At 40.1% G+C, this 25,661-nt stretch overlaps 1 protein-coding gene across 6 annotated transcripts in view; it reads right to left on the bottom strand.

The window, feature by feature from the left end:
- Window positions 1-25,661, bottom strand: part of ano10a (anoctamin 10a) — a 306,259-nt gene that overhangs the window by 49,270 nt on the left and 231,328 nt on the right. For 5 of the 6 annotated variants that reach the window (XM_077526020.1, XM_077526019.1, XM_077526021.1 and 2 more), the window contains 5 exons: window positions 20,884-21,268; window positions 15,374-15,429; window positions 15,200-15,274; window positions 4,991-5,146; window positions 4,718-4,909 (listed from right to left, as the gene is read on the bottom strand). In XM_077526020.1, coding sequence (XP_077382146.1) covers window positions 4,718-4,909; window positions 4,991-5,146; window positions 15,200-15,274; window positions 15,374-15,429; window positions 20,884-21,268 — 864 coding nt within the window. The remainder of the gene's footprint in view (window positions 1-4,717; window positions 4,910-4,990; window positions 5,147-15,199; window positions 15,275-15,373; window positions 15,430-20,883; window positions 21,269-25,661) is intronic. The other variant, XM_077526022.1, reaches the window with a different exon arrangement.

Below are 25,661 nucleotides of genomic sequence, written 5' to 3'. Positions count from 1 at the left end.
GTTCCAGAAAAACAACTGGATGTTATTATTATGACAGAAGCATTGAGTGAATAGATAATGTCTCTATATGACATACTAGTTATTTGGAGTAATGAATGAAAGTCACTTTATATGTTATATTGTTTAAAGGGACACTTTACTTATTGATCCATTTTTAGCAGCAAAAAGTTGCTACTTTTTCAATAATTAATTTGGTGACGTGATTATTTTTTTATGTACATTTAATAACTTTTAAACCATTGTTAAAATGAATCGAACGCCGGCATGTTTGTTACACGTGACTAAATAACCCGGATGTTTACGTCACTAGTGTGTAAACGCTACACTATGGAAGCACTATGCAACGCAGCCGTGCATCTAGCGTCAAACCCGGAAGGATTAAACCTTATCGCTTCGAGCCAACACGACAAAATAACACTACCGAAGGAAAGTCTGCCTTGGATGTGAAAGTTGTGGCGCCAGATGGTCTTTTCGGGCACAAAATAAACTTTGACGAACGAGTGAATCAGGCGGGGGGTGAGTGGTGCTCGTGCGGGAGCTGCAGGAATGGACAATCCGCTAATGAATGTGTGCTGTCTGGAAATGAAAGAACTCGAGGATCGGTTCCTTGCGGACAATCTCAACTGCATCCTGGAACATCAGACATTCAACATGGCAATACTAAATAGACATTCTCAGGATAGCTTTGGTTGCGATGAAAGATGTGAAGAAGAAAAGTCTTGGAGGAGCAAATATCCAACAGGTAAAGTGACACACAGTACGAGCAATGCAAAACGTGTGGAACTGACGAAATATTTCAGGAAAAAGAAAAAATAGTAAAATTAAATGTATCGTCGTTACAGCACCCAACCTCCCCTAGCTGTTTTTTTTTTCTTTTTTGCGTAGCGTCCCACTGCGGTCAGGCCAGCCGCCACTCGAAAAGACGAAGTCAAGCCAGCCGCCCCAACGATTGTTAATACTGTGCATTACGGTAACGTGCCGACGTGCCTCTGCGTTGGCCACCTTCAAATGAATTGTGAAATAAAACAGTCCGTGCAGTATAATAACCAATGCCCCCCCACCCCCGAAACATGCCTACCTTTCGCTTTAAATTTGCTTCGCTTCTCCGAGATCTTACAGTGGCCGTAGTAAGACCTCGATGTGTGCCGACTGTTGTGAGAGTGAAGGCTCCGTGTTGCTAGCAGTTGCGGCTCCTCCATCGGCTTGATTATTTCCCACGTCTGGTTCTTTAAAGATACTCGGTACTGCGTTGGGCTTTAGTATTAGGCGTGTGGCGTACCCCATCTCAAATTGTAACATATATTCGAAGTCCTCATGCCTGAAATGTTCGCTGCGCGCACGCCTGCTTGTCCTTCGGGAGGTTGACAGCACTTAGCAAACAAACCATTGTCTACTCAAGTAGCTTTTTTTTTTTTTTTTTTTTTTTTTTTGGGGGGGGGGGGGGTGGGGTCTCGCGGGTTTTTCCTTGCCGACGCCTTGCAAAATTTTGCAATACAGTAAGGCATAACTGACGTTTGTGTCTTCCTCGTTGTTATGTCTGCGTGAACTACTGTTCCCCAAGCGAGTATACACACTAGTGACGTCACCACTCGGGGGCGTTGCAACACGGAAGTACTTCTATGTTGAAAAAAGTTAAATAAATCAATATAGGAGTGTATTCTTCAGCTCTTATGCATGTTTCGTAGCTATACTAACTATTTACTGCCAATCAAGCCATACATGTAAAATTAAAGGAGCCTTCCTTTAAGGGAAAAACAGAAAAATGAGAGAAAAATACATGATTAAAGCATGGAGATAAGATAATTGAGGATTAAGTAATTTGGGAAATTGTAAAAGGAACAAGACAGTTAAGCTCGTTTGAAATTTCGTGTGGTGGACCATTTAAATTTGCCTATTGTAATGACCTGTTAAGACATACAGATAAAAGAAATTGATTTAAGTGACTATATGAGAAGATTGTTTAAATGATAAGGAAGTGAAAATGTTTAATCAAATGCCAGATGACTCTCTATCTCAGCAGGAAGGCAAGCCTCCCATCAAGGGTAGTGACTGACTTTGATTAAAGGTCCAGCCTAAGGTGGGAAGGCCCTTGTAAGTGTTGTTGGCCCCGAAGGTTGTGAAGATCGCTGAACGACTCTCCTAGATTCACCTATCACATGGCACAAAACAGGTACCATTTGACTAACAGCTTGCCAGGTTGCGGAGCGAAGCCTGACTGAAGTGAGGTCAGAGGAGAAACAAGCAGCTTGACTAGCTGTGAAAAGTCTGACAAAGTAAGTCAGTGAAGACTTTGGGAGCACATTGGTTGCTACCCTTGAAGTTTCCCCAACCGCTGTGAAGTCCAGGGCCTGTCTATTGTGCATGATGTGTCAGAAGGGACAATTCAAGGAGACAAGTCCCTTTCCTGAATCGAATGGAGAGTAAGAGGCGATCAGACAGTTGGGGGTGTCTTTTTGATTTTGATGTTTGTTTTTGGGGCCATCTTGAAGAGGAAGAGAGACAGCTGGTTGAATTATTAATGCTGAGAATTACATACAGAAACATTGGACATTGCGCACACTGGATTTTAAACATTGGATAATGTACACACATTAGAGCAACAACATATTGATTGCACTTTAAAGACGACACGTTGAATTTTATTGTGCTTATGATAATTTTACTAATATGGCGTTTTGTGATGGAAAAAGAAATGTTACGTCATGCTCTATGTGATAGTGTTGACAAAGGACTTATTTGTGTTATGGGAAAAATTGTATTATGCACTGTGATGGTGATGTTTTGCTTTTTTTTAACAAATACATGGTATGAGACTTTGAGTAAATATGTAATAACAGGGGGGAAATGTTAGGATTATTATGTATATATTATTCCATATTTTCTCTATTATATAGATTTAATTGTAATAGCATTTTATTCAAGTGTTGTGCTATCTGTTTGGACCGGCTACATGCATGTTTATTCAACCTCAGGACATCTTCAATGTGGGAATGAAGATCTTCGGACCAGGACAAAAGACAGCCTTCAGGGATTAGTGGTCGTAAAAATGTTTTATGGTTAGTGGATGTCTCCTGTGTTTATTTTGTGATGCCACACCGCTGCTATGTCTCCACCTCCCTTTGTGACCATTTGTTAGCGAACTCCATGAAATAGATAAGAAATGTGAATGTTTGTCAGAGTGGGCTAGAGGATTGTGACGAGCACACATCTCTCGCTCATCTCTCCTTGTACAAGTAAAGGCCTTGTTTTCTCATTTTAATGTCTGTCTCCTCATTTGTGCAGTTTAAAAATGTCATAGATGGTGTTTAAACCTGACACATCCACATACAGAAAGGCTAGTTTATGCACTCTTGGACACCCAAAGTGACACAGTGTTTGTTGACACAGATGTGTCTAATAGTCTTAAGGTAGAGTCCACTCCAATAACGTTAAGGCTAACTACAGTGCTTGGCAAGGATACTGTAGTGCCAAGTGAACGCGTCTCTGGTCTCAAGGTTAGAGGCTACAACTCTTCCGAAGTGATCGAACTCCCTCCTGCTTACACCAAAGACTGTATACCTGTGAACCGCTCCCATATCCCTACCTGTGATACGGCAATGGAATCATCTCAAGGCAAGAGTGAACGAGATTCACCCACAGTTAGAATGTGAAGTTGGTTTATTAATAGGCTACAGTTGTTCAAAGGCACTGGCTCCCAGACAGGTAATTTTGGGAGAAGAGAACGAACCCTATGCAGTCCGCACAGCATTGGGATGGAGTATTGTAGGATCTTCATCATCTCAACATGACTCTTCAAGCATGTCCACTGTGTGTCACAGAGTCACAGTCAAAGAGCTCCCACTGGTGACTCCAGCAGATGCACTAAATGTTCTCGAGTCTGACTTCAAGGATGATAACAAGGATGACAAGTCAGTGTCTCAAGATGACATTCTCTTTCGGAACACATTGAAAAAAGGCACTAACAAAAACACAGAAGGACATTATGAAATGCCACTCCCATTTAAGGAAAGATCATACCTGCCAAACAATGAGCAAGTGGCTACAGTGCGACTTCAAATTCTTAAAAACAAACTGAGCAAAAATGAAAGACAAAAAGAGCAATCTGTGAACTTCATGTGTGAAGTCATAGAAAAGGGTAATGCAGAAGAAGTGCGCAGCGGGACAAGAGAGGTCAAAAAGGTACATGGATTAAACACACTCAGAACAGTTGGAGAGACCAACTTTATTCAACCCGGGATGCTACACAATGTTGAACTATATTTATAATTTAAAAGGTACTTGTGGATGGATTTGTAATTATTGTGGTTATTAAAAAATCGCGAGGTCTCATTCACTTGAATCCATCTGCTCCAGCGGCAGTTAAATGAATGAGGCTGAGCTCTGCATTTAGAAATAGCTTCGCGAGCTGGACGTGAAATCAAAAATCGCAATATTTCATCCATGGCGGTACATATGAAATTGTAAATATGGTTCAGTGTTGGCGTGACTTGACACTCGTGAAAAGTTATGACAGAGCTGCACGCAGTGCGGGATTGCAAGCTTGGTTTGGTCAGGTCAAATGATCCCACACCCTCTCTGCTGCGTGCCTGCTGTAATGGAAATGCAACAGCAGCCGTGCAGTGTCGTTTCGTGCAGTGTGGTGTGGTAGCGTGTCGTGAGGGGCTAATGGAAAAGCGGCATTCGTGACAAGAAACCCAAAATGGAAGAAGATATTTACCTGCCAAATCCCTATATTTGCAGCGGGGTCCGAAAAGGGTCTTTTAAACAACTTGCACATTTTGAAAGCATCAGAGTAAATCTCTGTGATGTTGTTCAAAACAACAAACACAGCAGCCAGAGGATAAACAGATGAGAACAAACTGACATAGCCAAAAAGAAGGAACAATTCCAGGTAGTCATCAAATGTACCCTGTGACAAAGTGGGAAATATTGTTAAATCGGTACACTCAATTACATCTAAATGAGTAAAAGCTGAGATAACTTTACTTACCAAGTAAGTGCTCATGTCATTTTCCAGTCGCACTTGCACATTCAAAGAGACCTCCTTCATCGCCATCTTATTGCGTCTCCTTTGAAGCCAATAGGGCAGAAAAGCTTCCATGAACTGATTTATGATTTGACTGGTGATCAACAAGGTTGCCAAATTCTTAAAACAGACAAGAACGAAAAGATCAAAGAAGGCTTATTAATGAATTGATACAAATTATATGATAAAAATATTCCGTAATAACATTTTTGTGACACTGGCAGAGTATATACAAAGATACAATTCTTCTTCTTCTTTTTTTTTTTCGATATTTGTGGTGCGAAAAACTACCTCAGCTCAACAGTAAAGTATTCTCAGCGCTTAACTTTTACCACATTTTGTTATGGTACAGCCTTAGCATGTAAATGCTGAAAGGTGTGATTCTAACTTTATTAGGGCGAGAGCAACGATCGCTAATAGACATCTATTAATACTCATGGCCTGATGACGTCTGTATGATTATATTTGGTTGTACATATAGTGCCACCTAGTGGTGACAAGAAATTTCCTTTTTTTTCCTCATTTTTCTTTTTACATTTTTATGTGCCATAGTGAGCCCGTTTAACAGATCCAGTTCAGAATTGGTCCGAAAAGACTTAAGATGTTGACCATGCCTCAAAAATACTGTGACTTTTCGTTAGTTATGGTCAAATGAAACCGATACCTCAAAGCCTGTTTCAGACTTCCTGAATCAAGCTGCTTTGAAAAGGTACTTCGGGGTTTGTATCATTTTACAAGTATCACATGTTCGATGACGTTTGAAGCTTCATACGTCAGCACGTATTGATGGCTCAAAAGGCTGTCAGTTTGAAAGGTTGTTTTAGTGCTAAACTGTGTAATAACTATCAAACTATTAAACACCTAGTTTTTTTTTGTTTTGTTTTGTGCATTAGTGATTGTGACAAGATTAGGCGCTTTCACACCAAAAAGCCCATGAACTTTGAGTTCATGGTATAGTCAGTTCCGGGTCCGAAGAACTTGTGAGCGGCCCACGAGTTTGCGTTCACACAGCAAGACGAGAAATGGATGGGCAGAACTCGCTCACGCCTTGTGGAAAGATGGTCAAACCTGCAAACACGAAGACGCTTACTCCTGCAAGCGCGAAAACTCCTGCAAGCACGAAGACGTGCACTGGTAAGGCTTAAACACACAATTATACGGAATTTATTTCACACTGGTAACTTGTAACATAATGTGATTAAAGTGAAGCGTGTTTCCGCGCGCGTCAGTCTTGTTTGTGGATATCTTGCCGTGACGCGCGCTTTCATGAACTCGGCAATCGCTGGAAACTGGTGTTTCCAGCCTAATTATCGTGCAATTCACGGCAAAATAGGGCTTGATGGCGATTTGCTGTTCACGCTAAAAGTACGCTTCGTAATTCATAATATCGTTGGAGCTGGATGTATTGTTAGTCTGTCCATGTGTTGCTTTTTGTTTTGTTTAAAAAATAAAAATAAAAAAAAAAGACCAATCCAAAGTGTTGAAATGGCTTGCTTTCTTTGACAATGCACAAATGATAGGACAGACGTGCCGGGATTTCGGGAAAAGTTATTAATTTGGGAAGTGTTAGATTGCCACCTCAAGCTAGTGGTTTATTATAGGGCCACACATATAGGTGCATATTCCGCTATTTTAACATATTCTGGTATCATGTCAATCACGACGTTGTTGCACAAAAGTAATTAATGTAGAGATTAATTTAGCATTCATTAATTTGTTGTGTTTCTGTTTCAGATTTGCCACTTCTACCGGTCTGGGTGTGTTCCGCGCCAGGTGTGGAAGAACATCAGAACCTCTGACTGGTGGGATGCTGTAGTTTCAACCTACGATGATGGCAAATGGATGAAAGACTTTCGTGTTTCCAAGGACACATTCGAGTACCTCTGTTACCGTCTTGGACCCGAGCTGGAGAAGAGTGACCCCAACTATCGTCTTAGAGTTCCACTGCGAAAGAGAGTTGCTGTAGCTCTGTGGAAACTTGCCACCAATAATGAGTATAGGAGCATCTCACATTTGTTTGGCATTGGCATTTCTACAGTGTGCCATTGTGTGCATAACTAAGTTATGCACTGCGGTCGAGAAGGTGCTTTTAGCAGAGGTCATACGGTTGCCCTGCAAAAACAAATTAGAAGACATGGCAGCACATTTTCAGACAAAATGGGGGCTGCCACAGTGTGAGGGTGCGATAGATGGATCCCACATTCCCATTATTCGACCAGAAGAGTACCACACTGAATACTTTAACCGCAAAGGCTGGCACTCCATCATCCTGCAGGCTGTGGTGGATGCAAAGGGGCTCTTTTGGAATGTTTTTGTTGGTGCTGCTGGGAGCCTGCATGATGCTAGAGTGCTCCGCTTGTCTGGGCTATGGGATCTGGTGGACAGAGGTTTGTTACACCCTCAAGAAACAAAAAACATACATGGACACAACGTTGGGTATTACCTGCTCGGTGATGCTGCCTATCCACTTAAGAGCTGGCTGCTGAAGCCGTTCAATAACAACGGCAGGCTGACCATGCAGCAGTTAATTTACAACAAGACAAGCAGAACCCGAATCACCGTGGAACACGCATTTGGTAGATTAAAGGGCAGGTGGCGATGTTTGTTAAATCGCAATGACTGTCAACTGGGCAAAGAAAAGTCTATGGTCATAACTTGTTGTGTTTTACACAATTTGTATGAACAGAACAGGGATGATTTTTTTGGGAGAAGGGAGGACAGTGCTATTGTCCTGCAGCAGCCTGATGGTACTGAGTCTGCAATAGTGGAAACTGAGGGGGTGCATGCCCATACAGCAATTCTGAAGTTTTTAAATACATCATTGTAAAGGAATTGTGTGTTTGCATTACATTTTTTTTGTTTTTAATAAAAAACATTAAAAAGAATTCATTGAGCGTAAGTTTTTATTTGTGTGAAAACAAACAGAACAAAAACTGTGATATGAAATCGAAAGTATTTATTACTTTGGCATTTGGCTCATTGTGTCAACAAATCTGTTTAAGACTGCCAGGAAGCCCATTTGGAAGTCTCTGTCATGCCTCTGGTTTTGTTCAATCAGCTCACGTGCCAGCTGTTGATCTTCCGTGCATTACTGCCGTCTGAGTTCAAGGTCCTCCTTGCGCTCCTGGCGTCTGAGCTCAAGGTACTCCTTGTGCAACCTCACTTCTTTGAGTAACATCGCTCTCGTGGCCTCCCCGTTCTTTTCGTCAAATTCGCGCAGGTAATCCAAAAACAGGTGGTCTCGGTCCCGTTTGCGCTTACCTGTAGGGATGTAAATGTACAATGAGTGAGTGACAAAAAAAAGGTGCCCTTAAATTATTATTTATTATAAATTATGTGAATATAGGTTTAACGTATAATTGGATTTGAACCATTGCAATAATAGAAGGGTTGGGTATAATACTAATGTCCTAAATCAATGTGACTTTGATTCACAAGAGCTAAATTCCAAATTGATTCCAATATTTTTGATTCAATTCAATAGATTAATATACATCAACCATCACTTCTCAAATATGAAGGACCTGATCAAAAAGGCCACAATCATTAAATTCCAAATGAAATTATGCAGAGGCAGTATCTGCTGACATGATTTGAGTTTACTTTTGTTCATGGCTGTAGTGTGACTATAATCATTAGCAAGCATAACAATTTGTTATTCAATAATTGTAACTGGGAAAAATGCCACGGAGGAGGCGGGCCATCCATTTTGTGAAGGTAAGAAATTTGAAACTTCCGTGAACAGTGACTTTCACAAAAACACCAATATCCAAAAATGTATACTGTACACACAAAGAACATTTAGGCATTTAAATTATGTCATGACTTTCTGGGGAAAATATATGTTAAAATAATGCCTTTATGAATCTATCAGTCTCCGAAAAGGAAAACGATAGTTATTAATTTTTTGTGTAAAACCCAGCCTTAACAGAAGTGCTATATTTGTGTGTGATTTTACTGGACATTTACCTGGACGGGGGAGCAAGGCAGAAGACTCAGGAACAGCTCTGCTGATTCTGCTCGGAGGCCGCGAATGTTCACTTACTTCATCATTTGAAGCTGGATCAACATCATGTACATCCAATGAGTAACAGTAAAGCTCGATGAGCGTCAAGTTACATGTCTTTGAACTTACTGGAAGTTGACAGAGGGGCGCAGTTTCCGCTTGTGGATGGACCATCCTTGCTTAATCCCTTCCAACACCTCGACTGAAACTGTCTCAACAGAGTCATGCAATGAGTAAGGGCACAGTGCAATGATTTAGGTGAGGGTAAAACACGCCACTCACATTATATCCTTCCATTTTTCATTGCCACAGAACAGAATATGCCACACTACATTGCCAAATATGGCGGCATGTACAAGCTTTTTTAGGCAGCAATACACACTGGCATATCCAACGAAGTAAAATTAATTGTGAGTGGTGTGTTGCTTTATTAGTTTTATATGGAGCTTTTGAAGTTACATGAAATGAAATGAAATGAAACATACCAGGACTGCTCAGGGAGACATCAGAAGGTAATGAAGAGCTCAGAGAAGGTCCCGCTGTAAGTCAGAGTACATCACAACAAAAGGTCAGTTTACACTGTTAGACGACATACCTTTTAAGAGGCAAAAAAAAAAAAAAATTGGGATTTTACTCTGAAAAGTCTTTACATGCTGTAGCCTCGACTTTTAATAAACATGCAATGAATGCATTTTCATGTAATCTTTATAGCAATGGATATTTCACAAGTGACCGTCAACTCCCCTGCCAGCGAAATTCTCGCGCGATTCATGGCAAAGTAGCGCTGGTATCGAGGTGAAGGTCACGGCAAAATATCCATTTCGAGTCATTCTTCTTACGTTTCCGTTTCCCTAGAACTATATATGAGCTGTTAGGTGATGAGACTAACAAGTTAAAACGCTTTAGTCGCGTTGTATACAGAGCCTTGGCTTAAGGGGAAAAAAACAAAAACAAAACAAAGTGGTTGTTTTGCTTTTAACCGTGCATATCATGCCTGGTTTCCACACGTCCTTTGCACGAAGCTTTCCAATTTCGTCATCACTGAAAGCAGGGCTATTTCGGCATTAGCTGCCTACAATACTCTTCATTTACTAGGTTAATTGATTTAGGAATGATTTCACAACATTACATAGGTTCGGAGGTACGCTAAAAGCTTAGTGCTACGCGGTGTAAAAGCAACGTTGCGACCGCGCAGCGACCTAAACGAATATATAAATACAAAGTGTTCATGAGGCAATTCTGTCTTACCTTGGTGTGTTAGCGAGTCTGTTGGTGACGAATCCTCGCCCACTGTTGTGTCCTCGCACATGGCTTCCAGCATTGCAATTGCAGAGTCCTTAGTTTTACCGGTTGTACACCCCATCCGGTGGCCGAGAATGACATCCAGTCTTTCGTACCATTTATTAATTTTGCGGTCATTTCCGCTTTGGTTGTTGTGGTCCTTGAGTTTTTTATAGTCCTGTTTGAGTTTCTTGAGTTTTTCCCTTACCTGCTTTTGTGTGTGGAAAATGCTAAGCTCTGCTAGCTTCGCGGTTATCAATTGATAGACTTTATCGTTTCTTGTGGCACTTTCAAAGTGTCGTTGGTTCTCCTCGTCCCCGTAAATGCTCAGGAGAGCCTGCACTTCTTGATCCGTCCACCTATCGTTTTTTTAAAATCCTTCCATTGCCAAAACGTTTGGGGGGAAAAATCGTCGTGCTCTATAGCAGTGTATAGTAAAAAAGAAATGGCGGCTTTACCGCGAAAAACTCACCTATTCCAAACAACACACCTCCTCGTCCAGTCAACCAATCATGACACACTTCACAATACCCCCCCACCTTGTGTAGTTCAGGGTACACCCAGATACCCTCCTCAGGCTTAGGAACTTAGGTAGTACCGTTTCGACCCCCCCAGACCCGGAACTGGTTTTGTGTGTGAACGCAAACTTTGGACAAACTCCCCCGGAACATACGGAAGTTCCTTCATAAGTTCCTGCGGTGTGAAAGCGCCTATTGATACCGTTTGAGGTTATGGAAAGAGGCTTGCATCTGTGAACGACACATTTTCAAAGCTGCAAAAATAGTGAGAGTTGAAGAGGAGCTACATAAAACAGTCGATTGTTGGAAGAAATATATATTTGGAGGGCACATACGACACAGCATAACACACAACACACAGACACTTTACCTCACAACAACTTAAATGAAATGGAACGAAGCCCATGGTCCCAACTGTCAAAGTGACACCCGAGCGAATACTGACTGCACTAATATAACGGACACCAGCGGTGAGGGATGGTTCGAAACCCGCCTCAGACTGGTTGAATTTTAACTTTTGTCTTTTCAGTTATAATTCATCTACAATTGATAATTTATAATGTTCACACAATTTAACTTTCATTATCATTTGTTTACCAATATTTAATGCATTCAATTTAATGTTCAAATGACACATTCACTCTGGCATTCGGTGAGACGTCCCTCGATGACATTTCACGACACTTCAACGATGACAGCAAGTCTGTGTAGCTCAATGGGTAGATTACTGAAGCAAACCTGTGACCAGTAAACAGGAGGCGAGGGTTTGAATCCTACCTTAGGCTGTTTGCATTTCAACTTTTCATTGATGATTCACCTACAATTGATCATTTGTGATTTTCTCACAATTTATCGTTCATTGTCATTCGATTAACACATTATATTTATTGCCTTCAATGTAATGTTTATTGACACATTCACTACTATTAGCAATTACTAGCTACTAGTAATACTACTACAACTATTACCAGTACTACTACTATTACTACTACTACTGCTAATTACTAGTTACTATTAATATTACTACGGCTTCCCAGTTCTGAGGTCTCCGGTTCGAGTCCAGGCTCGGACCTTCCTGGGTGGAGTTTGCATGTTCTCCCCGTGTCCGCGTGGGTCTTCTCCGGGTACTCCGGTCTCCTCCCACATTCCAAAGACATGCATGGCAGGTTAATTGGGCGCTCCGAATTGTCCCTAGGTGTGCGTGTGAGTGTGGATGGTTGTTCGTCTCTGTGTGCCCTGCGATTGGTTGGCAACCAGTCCAGGGTGTCCCCTGCCTACTGCCCAGAGCCAGCTGAGATAGGCGCCAGCAGCCCCCGTGACCCTTGTGAGGAATAAGCGGTCAAGACAATGGATGGATGGATGGATATTAATATTACTATTACTACTATTACTACTACTACAGTTAATTACTTTGTAATTTTCACATAAGTTAGCCTTCAATTTACTTAATGAGCCTTCAGCTGAGCATTCAGCTTTCAGCATTCCCACTCGATTTCTTAGAAATTGCACTTAGTCTAGTACTTATTGTGGGATTGCTGGAAGCATTCCCACATATGTTATTCATATTCTTTATTATTATTATTATTATTATTATTATTATTATTGAAACATTCCCACATATGGTATTGTGGGAAGCATTACCACGTTATTGTGATTTTTATTCTTTTTATTCTTAACACTTTTTTGCCGCCTAACAACTCCCACATCCAATTATCATCATTCAAATTTCAACGAGCTTCAAAAATTCACGCCTCGCGGGTTTATATATCGTCTGATTCCACATTACTTACAGTATTTGCACAATTTAACATTTAATATCAACTTTTCCCCATTCATTTTCAATGGGACAGTCATTTTACTTTTTCTAAGTATCACTTTCCACGCCACTTCCATATTTATAATTTATCATCATTACCAGGCGTTGGGTACTGGTCGGTGGCAAAGGGCATTGCCCAGTAAGCAGGAGGTTATAATTTCACAATTTATCTCTCAATTTGCTTTCAGCATTCCCACGCAATTTCTCAAGAAATTGCATTTAGTCTAGTTATTATTGTGGGAATGCTGAAAGCTTATTATTATTATTATATGATTTTACTCTCCTCACTTTTTTGATGTCAAACTACTCCCACTTAATACTTACGATTTACACCGTTCAAATTTCAACTTGCAGAAAAAAAAATTCACGCCTTTCATGATATATATCATCTGACTCCACATTACTTACAGTACTCACACAATTTAATGTTAATGTTAATGTTAAAAAATAGCACAATCCACGATAAAATATTGCTCATTTTGCCAGGCCAGATGTGTGTGCCAAGTTTCATGTGTTTCTGTGCCGGTTTAGGCCCTCAAAATTGGCGTTGTTTTCTTGGCGAACAGCGCTTAGCCATGCCCACAAAAACTCACAAACTTGGTGTTGTGACATCATGAAGGCCGAAACCCTCATCTGAGCAAATATGAGGTAGGTCCAGTTAACGTGGTTGGAGAAAAACATTGAAGAAAAATTCCTAAGAAAAAAAATTGCCACTAGGTGGCGATATCAGTAAGATGAAATATAAGTTCATGTCTTAAGGGCTGGACTCTCATCAAATGTGTGAAATTTTGAGAAGATAGGATCATCTGGGCCAAGTTAAAGTAGCTTTTATTGTTACAAAAAATCATTAGACTTTGCGGCACCATAATGGCCATGCCCTGTGGGAAAAGGGTTACAATATTCGGTGTGGGGCATGATCAACATCTTAAGGCTTGTCTGACCAATTTTCAACTGGATCCCTTCAACGAGCTCGGCACAGTAGCTAAAACGTAAAGTATTTATTGTCACCACTAGGTGGCGCTATTTGTATAACTGAATTTCAGACCGTGACTATTAAGTTACATGAGAAGTTTGCGATTTTTGGAGCTTGTACATGGGAGTTATTAAGCATTTGCTCTTTCTGGGCAAATGAAATTCTAAAGGCAGTATTTGATGCCCCGCCCCCGTCATGTAGTATTTTGAAAAGTCAAGATTTTTTTCCCAGTGTTTGTCTCACGTCTTGAGATGATACATGCCAAGTCTGAAGTCAATCGGATGAAAACTATTTGAAAAAAGGGGAAAAAAGCATGTTCACACTGAATGTGCCAAAATGGGCCAAAATTGAACATTCAAAAATTCATAGCTCATTTCCTATACATTTTAGCTACATGGTCCCAATAGACTTTTTTTATGCGTCTCGGGGTGCTACACGTGCCTGGCAATTTTCGTAGGTTTAGGTCAAATGTGCCATGATTGTTTTTTTTTATTTTTCTACGCTAGGGGGCGCTGTGGAGTCGCGTTGTTATGACAACTTCATAATATAACATTTTTCGCCGTGCCTGAAGAGTGTGCAAATTTGTTAGATTGGACCGGTGTTGAAGAGTTGCCGTTGTCTAAAGCTACTTGGCTGGAGGCTCATTTGAAAGGGTCCGCGTTGGTAACCATCGATAGGCCTGAAAATTACGCAATTTTTTGGCAAAATACACCATTTAGAAACCAAAATATGTGACCTACGTGAATCATGGAGAAACGATGAGAAAGTGCGAACGTGACGCTATGTTCCAGGCTACCGTAAGTCAAGTGTTAACCCTCCTGTCACAAACTTCAGGCAGTCATTTGCCTGCAAAGGATTCTCAACAAAATATTGAAAGGTACCATTTTACTTTACGTTTTGTTTACGTGTCCAATTACTTTAAAGCCCCTGGAATAAGGAGAATTTTCATAAAAAAATAGCTACAATTCCTACATGCTTAATCATATATTTTTTGTTCAACCTCTTGAATTAAAGCTTAAAGTCTGCACTTCAATTCCATAGTAGTTGCTTCCGTTTAAATCCAATCTGGTGGCATACAGAGCCCAAAACATGAAAATTGTATCACTGTCCAAATAATTTTGGGCTTAACTGTATTGTGCTGTATTATTGATTGTATTGAATAACTAAATTAAATCTATTTAAGGTTTATAAAATCATTATGAAATAACATGATACAATGTGGTCATCAATGACGTTTGTATGACAATGTGTAAATAATGACACCCAACAAGATGCCAGCGGGTACAGTCAGCTTCAGGTGCACGATCAAGTATGTCTGATGACATCGTGATGCCTGCCAGTCATTAACGCTGCACCATCACTGCACACCACCAAACCTCCGATTCCGATCGAACCAAATGATCGGGTCCGATTTCCGATCATGTGATCGGATAGGGACATCCCAAATAATATGTATTCTGTTTTGATGCAAGACTGTAGCATAACAAAATGTTGAAAAAGTTAAGCACTTTATACTCAATACATTCCACATTAACTGTCAATTAGTTTGTAGGTGTCTGGGTGTTTAAAGCGGACCAACCTGTCTGAGCAGCACTAGGTCTTGCATAATGAAGGCAATGTAAAACAGCGAGGCAAAACAATTTAAGAAGTTGAACTAAGAAGAAAAAGAAAAAGAGTTCATTAAAAAGCAGCATTTTAAATGTATGTAACAATGTCATGTAGTTAATTAGTCAAGATTTTCTTTCATACATACGACTAATACTTTGAGGACCAAGTGATTCTGATATGAAGACTCAAGCCTGTGGTTTTCTGGGGGGAGAAAAAACAGGGAAAACATTTTAATAACTCATTAACTGACAAATCTATCACTTAATAATGTTCATACCATCATATCTTTAAAAGAGTTGTCGGGAACATAGGCATCCCTGAGCCAAACTTTCTTGAGCAATTAAATTGCAGGCAAACCCTGATTTTCTTACTTAAAAAAAATATATATTTTTTTTATCATTATCGTCCTTAAAGATGTAACAATATCAAAAGCAGGGTGCACGCTCCCCGTTCGCCAAATCGCCAATGACGAGGTGACACGGAGCGGTGGCGTAAATATTTCCCACGTTCACCACATTAGCGCGGCCACTTTGTCAAAACTGCACTCTTGTAACCTGGCTACCAAGCATAAATTTCCATTTGCAAACAAAGAAACAAACAAAACAAAAACATGTCTGTATGCAAATTGCATTCAGTAATCCCACAATAATCCATATGGCCATTGACAAACATGATTGGTTACAGTATAATCACAACATTACCTGTCAAGCCTATGATGCACTATTTACTAGCTAGTGTGCGTTAGCGAGTTAGCACTTGTAGCTTTAAAAAAGTGAATATTGTGTCGGTTTCTGTACCCCGGGTACAGGAGTCCCATTTTTTATTTGATTTTACCGCCAACCACCAGGGGACAATGTGTTTTTGTTTGCTTACCTAAGTCATGGGCATGTGGCCACTGGCCAGGCACTACTTAATTGGGGCTCCACACTAGCGGGCACATGTTACTGATTGGGAGTAGTAAAACAATTTTTGACGGTGCTGTCTTGTAACTTTGGCGTCCATGTTGTTACTTTGGTTTATAAGTAGTTTTGATTTTGTGAAATTAAGAAATTTAAATTCCAACCATTTTTTTTTAATCAAAATTTAATTCCATGATTGTTTTACGAATAAAAATATTCAGAAAAAGATCATTTCAAATAAAAATATTTGCGAGCTGATAACTACTTACCAGATTCTTACAGTAATAAACTCAACTCTTCTAAAGCTTTGCTAGTTAATGACTTAATTGGGGACCATAAACTTAAATTGGCCTTTGTGAGACCTGGTTAAAACCAAATGAGTTTGTTAAATGATGTTAAATGAGGCCTGTCCTCCAAACTTTGTGAGTTCTCATGTTGTGCGTTCTTGCAAGAAGGGCGGCGGTGTCGCCCTTATTTCCGAATCTGTACTTAATCTTAATTCTCGCTCCGGCAACTCCTTTAATACATCTGAAGTTCTCGTTATGCGATCTACAACCTTACTACCGCTCTATCTCGTGGTTATTTATCATACCCCTGGACCTTAACCTGGCTTTCTCGATGAATTTTCTGAACTTGTGGCTGAGTTGGTAACTCACGCAGATACATACTAATTTTGGGTGACATTAATATTCATATGAATTCCCTGTCAGAACCGCTTACTGTAGCATTTCAGACGATAATTGATACTTTTGGTTTCACGCAGATAATAAATGTAGTGACCCATAAAAATGGTAGTACCTAAGATCTGGTACTAACACGGGGTCTAGTAACTCCCAATGTAATGGTGTTGCCATATAGTACGGCAATATCTGACCATTACTTTGTTAAATTTGACGTTTTGGCTCATTGCCAACGTCGCAACCATAACCAAAGAATACAGTAGCCGTAATATTAGTTCTTCAACTACTGCGCTCTTTGAGTTGCTACCTCTGACATCTGTGTCCTTTCCTTCTTATACTAGTTCAATAGATAATCTTAACTTTAATGCTGTTTTGTTAATTGCCCTTGATACTGTAGCACCATTAAGAATTAAAACTAGTCCGAAAAAGTTTACTCCGTGGTTTACTGATGTAACCAAAACACTTAATCAGATAGACAGCATGCATATGGCATGCAACGAAACTTGGTCTTTCGCCAAGCATGGTGCGAGTGCTTGCATAAATATAATGAAGCTCTCATTTTAGCAAAAAACTAATTATCTCTCTAGAATTATCGGTCTTAATAAAAATAACCCTAAATACTTATTTGATACAGTAGCAATGTTAATGTAACAGCAGCCGACGTCATAGATTGGGTGGCCACTTCCTTAACCATAAGTTCAAAAAGGAGGAATTTATTTTTTTTTTTAAATTAAGTGTTCCCTCGCAATGGCGCGGCTCACTTTTCATGGGTTTGCTGTTACGCGGATTTTTTTTTGTGCAATTTCGCATGGTTTTTTTGTTTTGTTTTTTTACAGTAATGTACCTATTTTATAAAATTTCTGAAAGTTTGAACATTGGGATGTGTACAAATAATATAATAAGTAAATCAAAATGGCGGACTTCCTGTTTGGTTTATGTCTTAGGCTGATAGGTATCCCAATTTTTACAAAACTAGCGGAAACATACAATCGCAAAAGCTTCATAAAATTGTCTAGAGGACGCTATTGAGCCATTTATTGCAAATTGCACAAGAAATATCTAAAATATTCATGTTTATGACAAGTCTGATGTGTGCGCAGTTTCATGAGTTTTCGCATGTTTAGACCAAAAAATAAAAAAAATTAATCAGCATTTTACTTGGCAAACAATGCATCGCTATTGCAACGGCGTGCGACAAAATGAAAAACTTTCGATAACTTTGCTTCTATTTCGTCCCTCCCGACCGCCAGGTGGCGGTGCTGTAACCAGCACGGAATTCCCCTTGTCGCAACAGCGTCATCGAGTAAGAATAACAAAATATGCGTGTCAATTAGTTCCGGCTGACGTAGTCCCGTATATAAAAAGGGAACGTCGCCAGAACACATCCTCTTGAAACTTTCTTGCACAGCGTTATATGCTCCGTCCGTCGCGAGTAGCCTGTGATCTGGTTGATCGGGGCTGGGGGTGTTCCTCGTCCCCCTTGGCTGCGACGGTTCAGTGCATTTTCTCTTTTGTGATTTGTATGGATAGACTGGAACTCTCCTGCGGGATTTCTCCACTTCTGCCACCTCACGGCTGTGTACAGCTTCAGGCCGGGGTGCGTATGAGCTAAGTTAACATCTTTAATGAAAGCCGTTTGGATTGCTTTGTTTATGACTTGCGGGTGATGATACGGCTGATAGTATCCTCTCCTAGCTTGCTGTCGGTGGGAGTGTGTAGTTTCAGGCTGACACAACTCTTGCCGGGAGCACCAGCTGCTTTGATGTTTTTGGCGAGCTAAGGTGCTGTTTATCAAGCCGACTGCTAGTTTGTGACGCCACTTAGCAAATCCTTACTCGCTGTGTGGGCGCCCTCGCCATGCGGAGCTTCAGCACAGACCACGTACATGACTCTTCTATCGCGTGTGGTTGTTCCCTCCTCACGGTGTCTGCCGCCGCCGTGTGGGGAGCTCCGTTTGATTCCGTTGGTGGCGGGGCGGTTCTCGCCTCCTATCCCAGATGAAGATAGCAACTCACTGACTGCGCGTTGAGTGGAGGCTGCCTTGGAGGACGCTGCTCGTTGTAAACACTGTGGAGGTTCCTTCCTGCCGGAAGGAGGACTGCTGCCTCGACGGTCGCTCAGGGGCTGACACGGCAACCGATGCTTTTCGATACCATGTTGCCTTTTACTGTGCTGAAAAGAGCTTGCCAGGGAAGGTAAGGCCTTTTCGTCTCCTCTTCTAGGTTGTGGCGCCACGCTACTCGGCGGCTGGCTGGGAGCCGGCAGCCGCCTTGATGTTCGCTACTTGCAGCATTGGTTATCATCCAATCTGCTAGCTTGTGCCGGCACAACCTGGGTTGTGGCCTACGTTGTGTGTAAGCAACCCGTTGTTTAGGTTTGCGGTAGCTGAGGGTTAGTATGGTGCCCTGACACCCACCTAGGTTGCGGTGTCGCACCCGATGCTGTTGCCTCCGTTGTGTACGGGTGAGGCGGCTACCGTTGTGTAGTTGTGAGACGTATTGATATCCTCCTGCCACAATTGCAGGATTTCACCATGCGGGCTGGCGGAGACGGTACGAATGATTTCATATCCTCTCCTAGCTTAGATTGTCTCACTATTTCGGCTTTGATGCGCTTGGCTAGCTAAAGTGTCATATCAACTGCTAGCTTATGACGGCACAAATGTCCACTTACATTACACATAAACATATATATTTATATATATACATATACATATATATATATATATATATACATACATATATACATATACATATATATATATATACATACATATATACATATACATATATATATATATATACATACATATATACATATACATATATATATATATACATACATATATACATATACATATATATATATACATACATATATACATATACATATATACATACATATATACATATACATATATACATACATATATATATATATATATATATATATATATATATATATATATATATATATATATATATATATATATGGCGCAAAGACAAACTAATATTAACAGCTAGACTGTTCCAATTTGATAGAGCAAGTGAGTTAAATGCTTTCTTTCGTATTTCTTTAGTGACAGAGAGGATTATGAAATAAAGGATTTGAACTTCTTAAAGTAGTTGACTGGAAAAAAAATTTCAAACAAGGAAAATTAAAATGAATATATTTTAAAAAACATTATAAAAGAACAACCTAAAATAAACCAACGTAGTTTGTTATTAAGCACATTAAGAGGCTCTAAAACGATTTTAGACGCAATCTGATAAACAATATCAGCATAATCAATAATGGGCAAAATAAGTTGCACAATCAATTTTTTCACAATATTAAATGTGAAGCAATGCCTCGAACGAAACTAAACCAAACCAAAATTAACTTAACTGAACAACTTAATATGTTCAATATGTGATATTTGAAAGTTAGTGTTGAATCAACCCAAACTCCCAAATATTTACATTTATCAAATTTTTGAAGAGGTCTACCATCATTAAATGTCAAAAATAAATCATTAACGCCAGTACTAAGTTTTTGTCTTACACAAAAGAGCATTACATAGGTTTTAGTTTGGTAAGTAACAGTATATTTTCAAAAAGCCAAGTCTGACAAATGTTTAAAAAGTGTTTAGAGGAAAAGAGCTCACATTATTACATGAAAGAGTTTAGAGGAAAAGAGCTCACATTATTACATGAAAGTGTTTAGAGGAAAAGAGCTCACATTATTACATGAAAGCTATCACGTTTTTACAATTATTACGTTAAATCGTGAAACTTAACATGTAAAAACTTGAAAATTATCAGTTAAAACTATTAATCTTATGTAAAAACATTAACATTATCATGTAAAAATGTTAAAATAATCTCGTAAAAGAAACGTGAAAGGACACCGGAAGTTCCTACGCGATTTAATTTGGAATGCGTTGACGTCATTTCCCGTCTTCACAGTTGTGGCGTCTCGACAGGAGAGCCTGCGCCGGAAGCGACCTCCCAGTGGAGGTCTGCATCTAGGTACTCTTGAAATAATCACTCAAACTCTTGTCCAAACATATAATGAATTATTTGTCAATAACTTACCCCACTCTGTGAGGAACTCAGCAGCATATCTGTAGATGAGATTCATAACCTCTATAACCACAGCATAGATAACACCAGGAATGTACAATAGTATTTCTGTCCAAAAAGTAGGCTCTCTCTCATGTAGCATAAGAGCCCATCCTTCCATCTGAAAGTAAATCATCATGACACAGAGGGAAAGGTAGAGACAGAACAGGACAAACGGGAGGGACACAAGGTAGATACGGAGCTGCCGCTTGGAGTTGGGGTACAGAGGCTCTTCTCGTCCTGTCACCGGATTAAAGCCAAGAATACCATGGAAACCAGGCCGTGGTTCTTCAAACACCTTCTTTCTGCTTAGTGTGCCCCAGTGATAGGCTAGAGAGGCACTGCATCGCTTCCATAACTAGAAGAGAAAACGTTCAACTAATCATTCAGTAGTCAATAATATATATACCGTAATTGCCGGACTATAAGCCGCAACCTTTTTCACATGCTTTCAACCCTGCGGCTTATTGACCATTTGCACCGACGTCACGTGATCACGTGACTGCCCCACCATGGACGGCGGAAGGAAATGATGTTTGAATGGAAGTGGACGGGCCGTGGAGCGATTTAGGTACTTAGAGACTTTTAAGTTATTATTGCCCATCGAGCCATGGAATCTGCTAGTTCAACTGACGTTCGCCTGTCGGCAGAAGTGGAACATTTAGTCGGTGCTCATAGAGTGCGATAGCAACAGAACCTGGAGATGGCTGGTTTGAAAACAGACCCTACCTTCTGCCCCCTGCTGTTTTCACGGACCGAATCAAATTGCCAACTTTTCCAGAATGGGGAACAGCACGATACACGTCACCACACTTAATTAATATTCACGAGTCTAGGGAGGAGGGTCAAACTCAGTGGGCTCACGCTAAACGGATGTAAACAGTCTACTCACGAGATGTCTACGGCGCTAAATCTTATAATTCTGTCAGAGAATGATATCCCTGGTGCCAATTTCACTGGTATAGACGTCGAAGAACATACTATTGTTCAACTGAAGAGATGACTTGCGTGTAGAGGGCTGAAAAAGACGAGGAAAGGAGCCGGCCGACAGGTAAGGGTTTTTTGTTTTTTTTCTCTCCCCCTCAAAACATCATCCTAAGCGACTGACACTGACATTCTCCAGTTTCAACAAGCTATCCTTCCTTTACCACCATATGCCCTGTTTGTCATATCTGCTTGTCTTACGTCTTTCATAGTTGTCGGGGTACATTTTTATTGCTTTTTGTGTGTGTGCGTGTCCCTTGGTCACACTAAAGTTGTGTGTGTGCAGTTGGAGTGGATCCCGCTAACTACATGGCTCAAGCCACGTTCACATTAAAGATCGTTAATGTGATTTGAAACACATAATTCGACACCCCTGTTACAATCTTTGTTATAGTGTATGTAGTAAGTGTACATTTACGGGTAAAATGTATGAACATTGATCTACTAACCTCGTAAAAAATGCTCGCTGCAAATCCGTGAATATTTTGTGGGCTGTCAGTCCTTTCTGTTGATTGCCGCTATCCGTTGATGTCTTTTGTCTTCATTAGTAGGTATTCGGTAAAAAGCAACATTTGGTTTACTCCCTTGTCTGTTTGTACAACCAACCGCACAGCAAGATATGACCGTTTTATAATTGAATCGACGAGACAAAGGACTTCACTAGTGTTGTTCCGATACCGTTTTTTGGCTCCCGATTCCGATACCCAGCTTTGCAGTATCGGCCGATACCGATACCAGACCAACATGAAAAAGCTGTCCTGCCATTGGTTCAGAGCATTCAAGGGCCAATAGGATATCTTAGATCGGCATGCAGTGAACATGTCACATACCAGTGAATGTCGTGCACCAGCAAGATACAAGATGCTGCATCCAAAATCCTATATTAGTACTGGAATTAATGGTATCGGCATGTTACTTGTGAGTAGTCACCGATACCGATACCACTGTTTTAATGCAGTATCGGCACCTCTGCCGATACCAGTATCTGTATCGGAACAACACTAGACTTCACGCTGTACACGATTCAATTGCTACAATCCAGGCAAGTGGTTCTTTTGCCGTCCATAGTTCAGGAGGGGGCGTTCCCATGGCGGAAGTGACAACACGTGCAAATGGTCAATACAATAATGCGGCTAATATATGAATTTTTCATCCTGAACCGTAACGAGCATTTGTAGTCATAAAATTAATTAAATTAACACTGGAAGCGAGAGAATATTTGATCTTTTTCTCTTTCTGTGTGGGAGGATTTCCCATCGACAAATTGATTTGTTTTCACATTGATATCTTTGGGGATCTATTTTGTACTGTGAATGAGGCCATCGGCGGAAGGATACACGAAAAGAAGGGGGGGAACTTTATGGTGTAAGATCGCTGTCAAAAAGATGTATGCATGATTAACGATTCGTATCCATAATAGTAACAATCCGTGTGTTTTCAATGTTTTCATGTGAATACAAATCAAAATTGCGTGGGTGTGAATTAATTTATTGTGATGACGTATCTAAATAATGTGGGTTTGAATTTTTTTCTTACGACTACAAATCCAAATAATTTGGGTTTGAATTTTTTTCTTGTGACTACGAATCTAAAGCCTGAGTGTAATGCCTTTTCAATACAACTCTCACTTCTACGACTACTAAGCTTGATTCTACACAAGTTCATGGCTGTGCACGAATCTCTTCTGTGGATTGCATTTTACGAGTACAACTTTCAACATGCAAATTCGGATGACGTCATGCCTGGATCACAGAGGAAACTAGTCGAGCACAGATTCCTCCACCCGCGCATGCGTCAAAGAACGAAGATGGCGGACGCGAGCAGGATGGATGGAGCTTCGAACAGCTCAGTAGAAGAGTCATCATCACAGCAGGTAAAGTTAACAACGTGAATATCCAATTTATTAGTAATTTATTGTTATTGGTTTTTTTTCTCCCTCAAACAATGTATGGCTTCGGACTTAGAAGCTAACTGTTATAGGTAATCACGTGTGTTTTACAGCAAGCCTTAAGTACAGCGCGAATGATAGTTAGCACTGACAATATATAAATAATATGACATACAAATCACGCCTGTATTGATTAATATATAGCGTCATTTATCACAGAAATCTGCCCATTGTCCTGGTCTCTTTTTGGTCTTTCCAAACACTCTCGACTTCGTCGTTAACTTCCATTTGTATGCAGCACGTTTACATCAAAGCATGGTTACACCACAACGAAGTAGTAGAAGTCCTTACTAGTCAACTGTAATGCATGTACTTAAAGAGAGGACTATGTAAATGTGCAAAAATCGTCAAAAACGGGACATTCAAAAATTCGTACCTAAAAATTTCCAAAGAGCTTGCTTAAAGGTACAAGCGGGGCTGTTAAGTCAAAAATCTCTAGGGGGCGCTATTGAGTCATTTTTGTAAAAATACCACACTACACGATAAAATATTGCTCATTTTGCCAGGCCAGATGTGTGTGCCAAGTTTCATGAGTTTCTGTGCATGTTTAGACCCTCAAAACTGGCGTTGTTTTCTTCGCGAACAGCGCATAGCCACGCCCACAGCGATTTGCAAAAACTCACAAACTTCGTGTTGTGACATCATGAAGGCCGAAACCCTCTTCTGAGCAAATATGAGGTAGGTCCAGTTAACGCGGTTGGAGAAAAAAAATGAAGAAAATTCGTAAGAAACTAGAGCTGCGAGCATCTATAAAGGGCCCTCGCAGCCCGGGCCACGTTGGGGTACTTGCACGTTGGGGTACTGGCACATTTGGAGCAAAATTTATTTTAACATGGCATGATAAACCTTTAAATGTGGATTTTTTTTTTGCCAGGTGTGATGTGTGTGTCAAGCTCAATGGGTTTTGGTGATTGTTAAGATCTGCAAAAATCAGCGTCCTTTTTTATTTTTAGGGAATGAGTTGACCTGATTGGTATTTTTTGCAAAAATATATATACCCATCATCGCTCGTACTCATTGCACGATCTTGCTTTTATTGTCCATCGAGGCTATCAAAAATAAATAAAACAAAATAAAAATGTACATATGTTTGGATCGGTCTGATACCAGTGAACATCCTGAGTAGTGGAAAGTAAAAGAATATTAATAAATGACTTAGTTATAACACTTACAATGGGTTCACAAATTTTGTACAAAATGCCGTGTTTTTTTTTTTTTATGCCTCAAGGACTAGGTGGCGCTGTATGTATAACTGAATTTTATCATAGAGATACCTTCACGCCTTGACTAGAAATATACATGTCAAGTTTGGGATTTTTTGAAGCATGTACCGGGGAGTTATTAAGCGTATCCTTCATTCACGATACTGCTTTTAACGTCCAGAGAGGCAATCAAAAATAAATAAAATTAAATAAAAAATACGTATGTTTGGATAGGTCTGATGCAAGTGAACATTTTGAGTGGTGGAAAGTAAAAGAATATTCATAAATGACTTAGTTATCACACTGAAAATGAGTTTACAATTTTTGTAAAAATACCGTAAGTGGGGTATTTTTTTTTTCTGCCTCAAGGGCTAGGTGGCGCTGCATAAATAACTGAATGTTGTCATAGAGATACCTTCAGGCCTTGACGATAAACATACATGTCAAGTTTGGGATTTTTTGGAGCATGTACCGGGGAGTTATCAAGCATATCCTTTTTCATTGCGAAACGTGTTTACAATTTTTGTAAAAATACTGTAAGTGGGGTATTTATTTTTCATGCCTCAAGGGCTAGGTGGCGTTGCATATATAACTGAATGTTGTCATATAGATAGCTT

This window comes from Festucalex cinctus, chromosome 7 (assembly GCF_051991245.1).
Source record: "Festucalex cinctus isolate MCC-2025b chromosome 7, RoL_Fcin_1.0, whole genome shotgun sequence".
In the NCBI taxonomy this organism is placed as follows: domain Eukaryota; kingdom Metazoa; phylum Chordata; class Actinopteri; order Syngnathiformes; family Syngnathidae; genus Festucalex; species Festucalex cinctus.
This window is presented reverse-complemented; position numbering and strand designations above follow the sequence as displayed.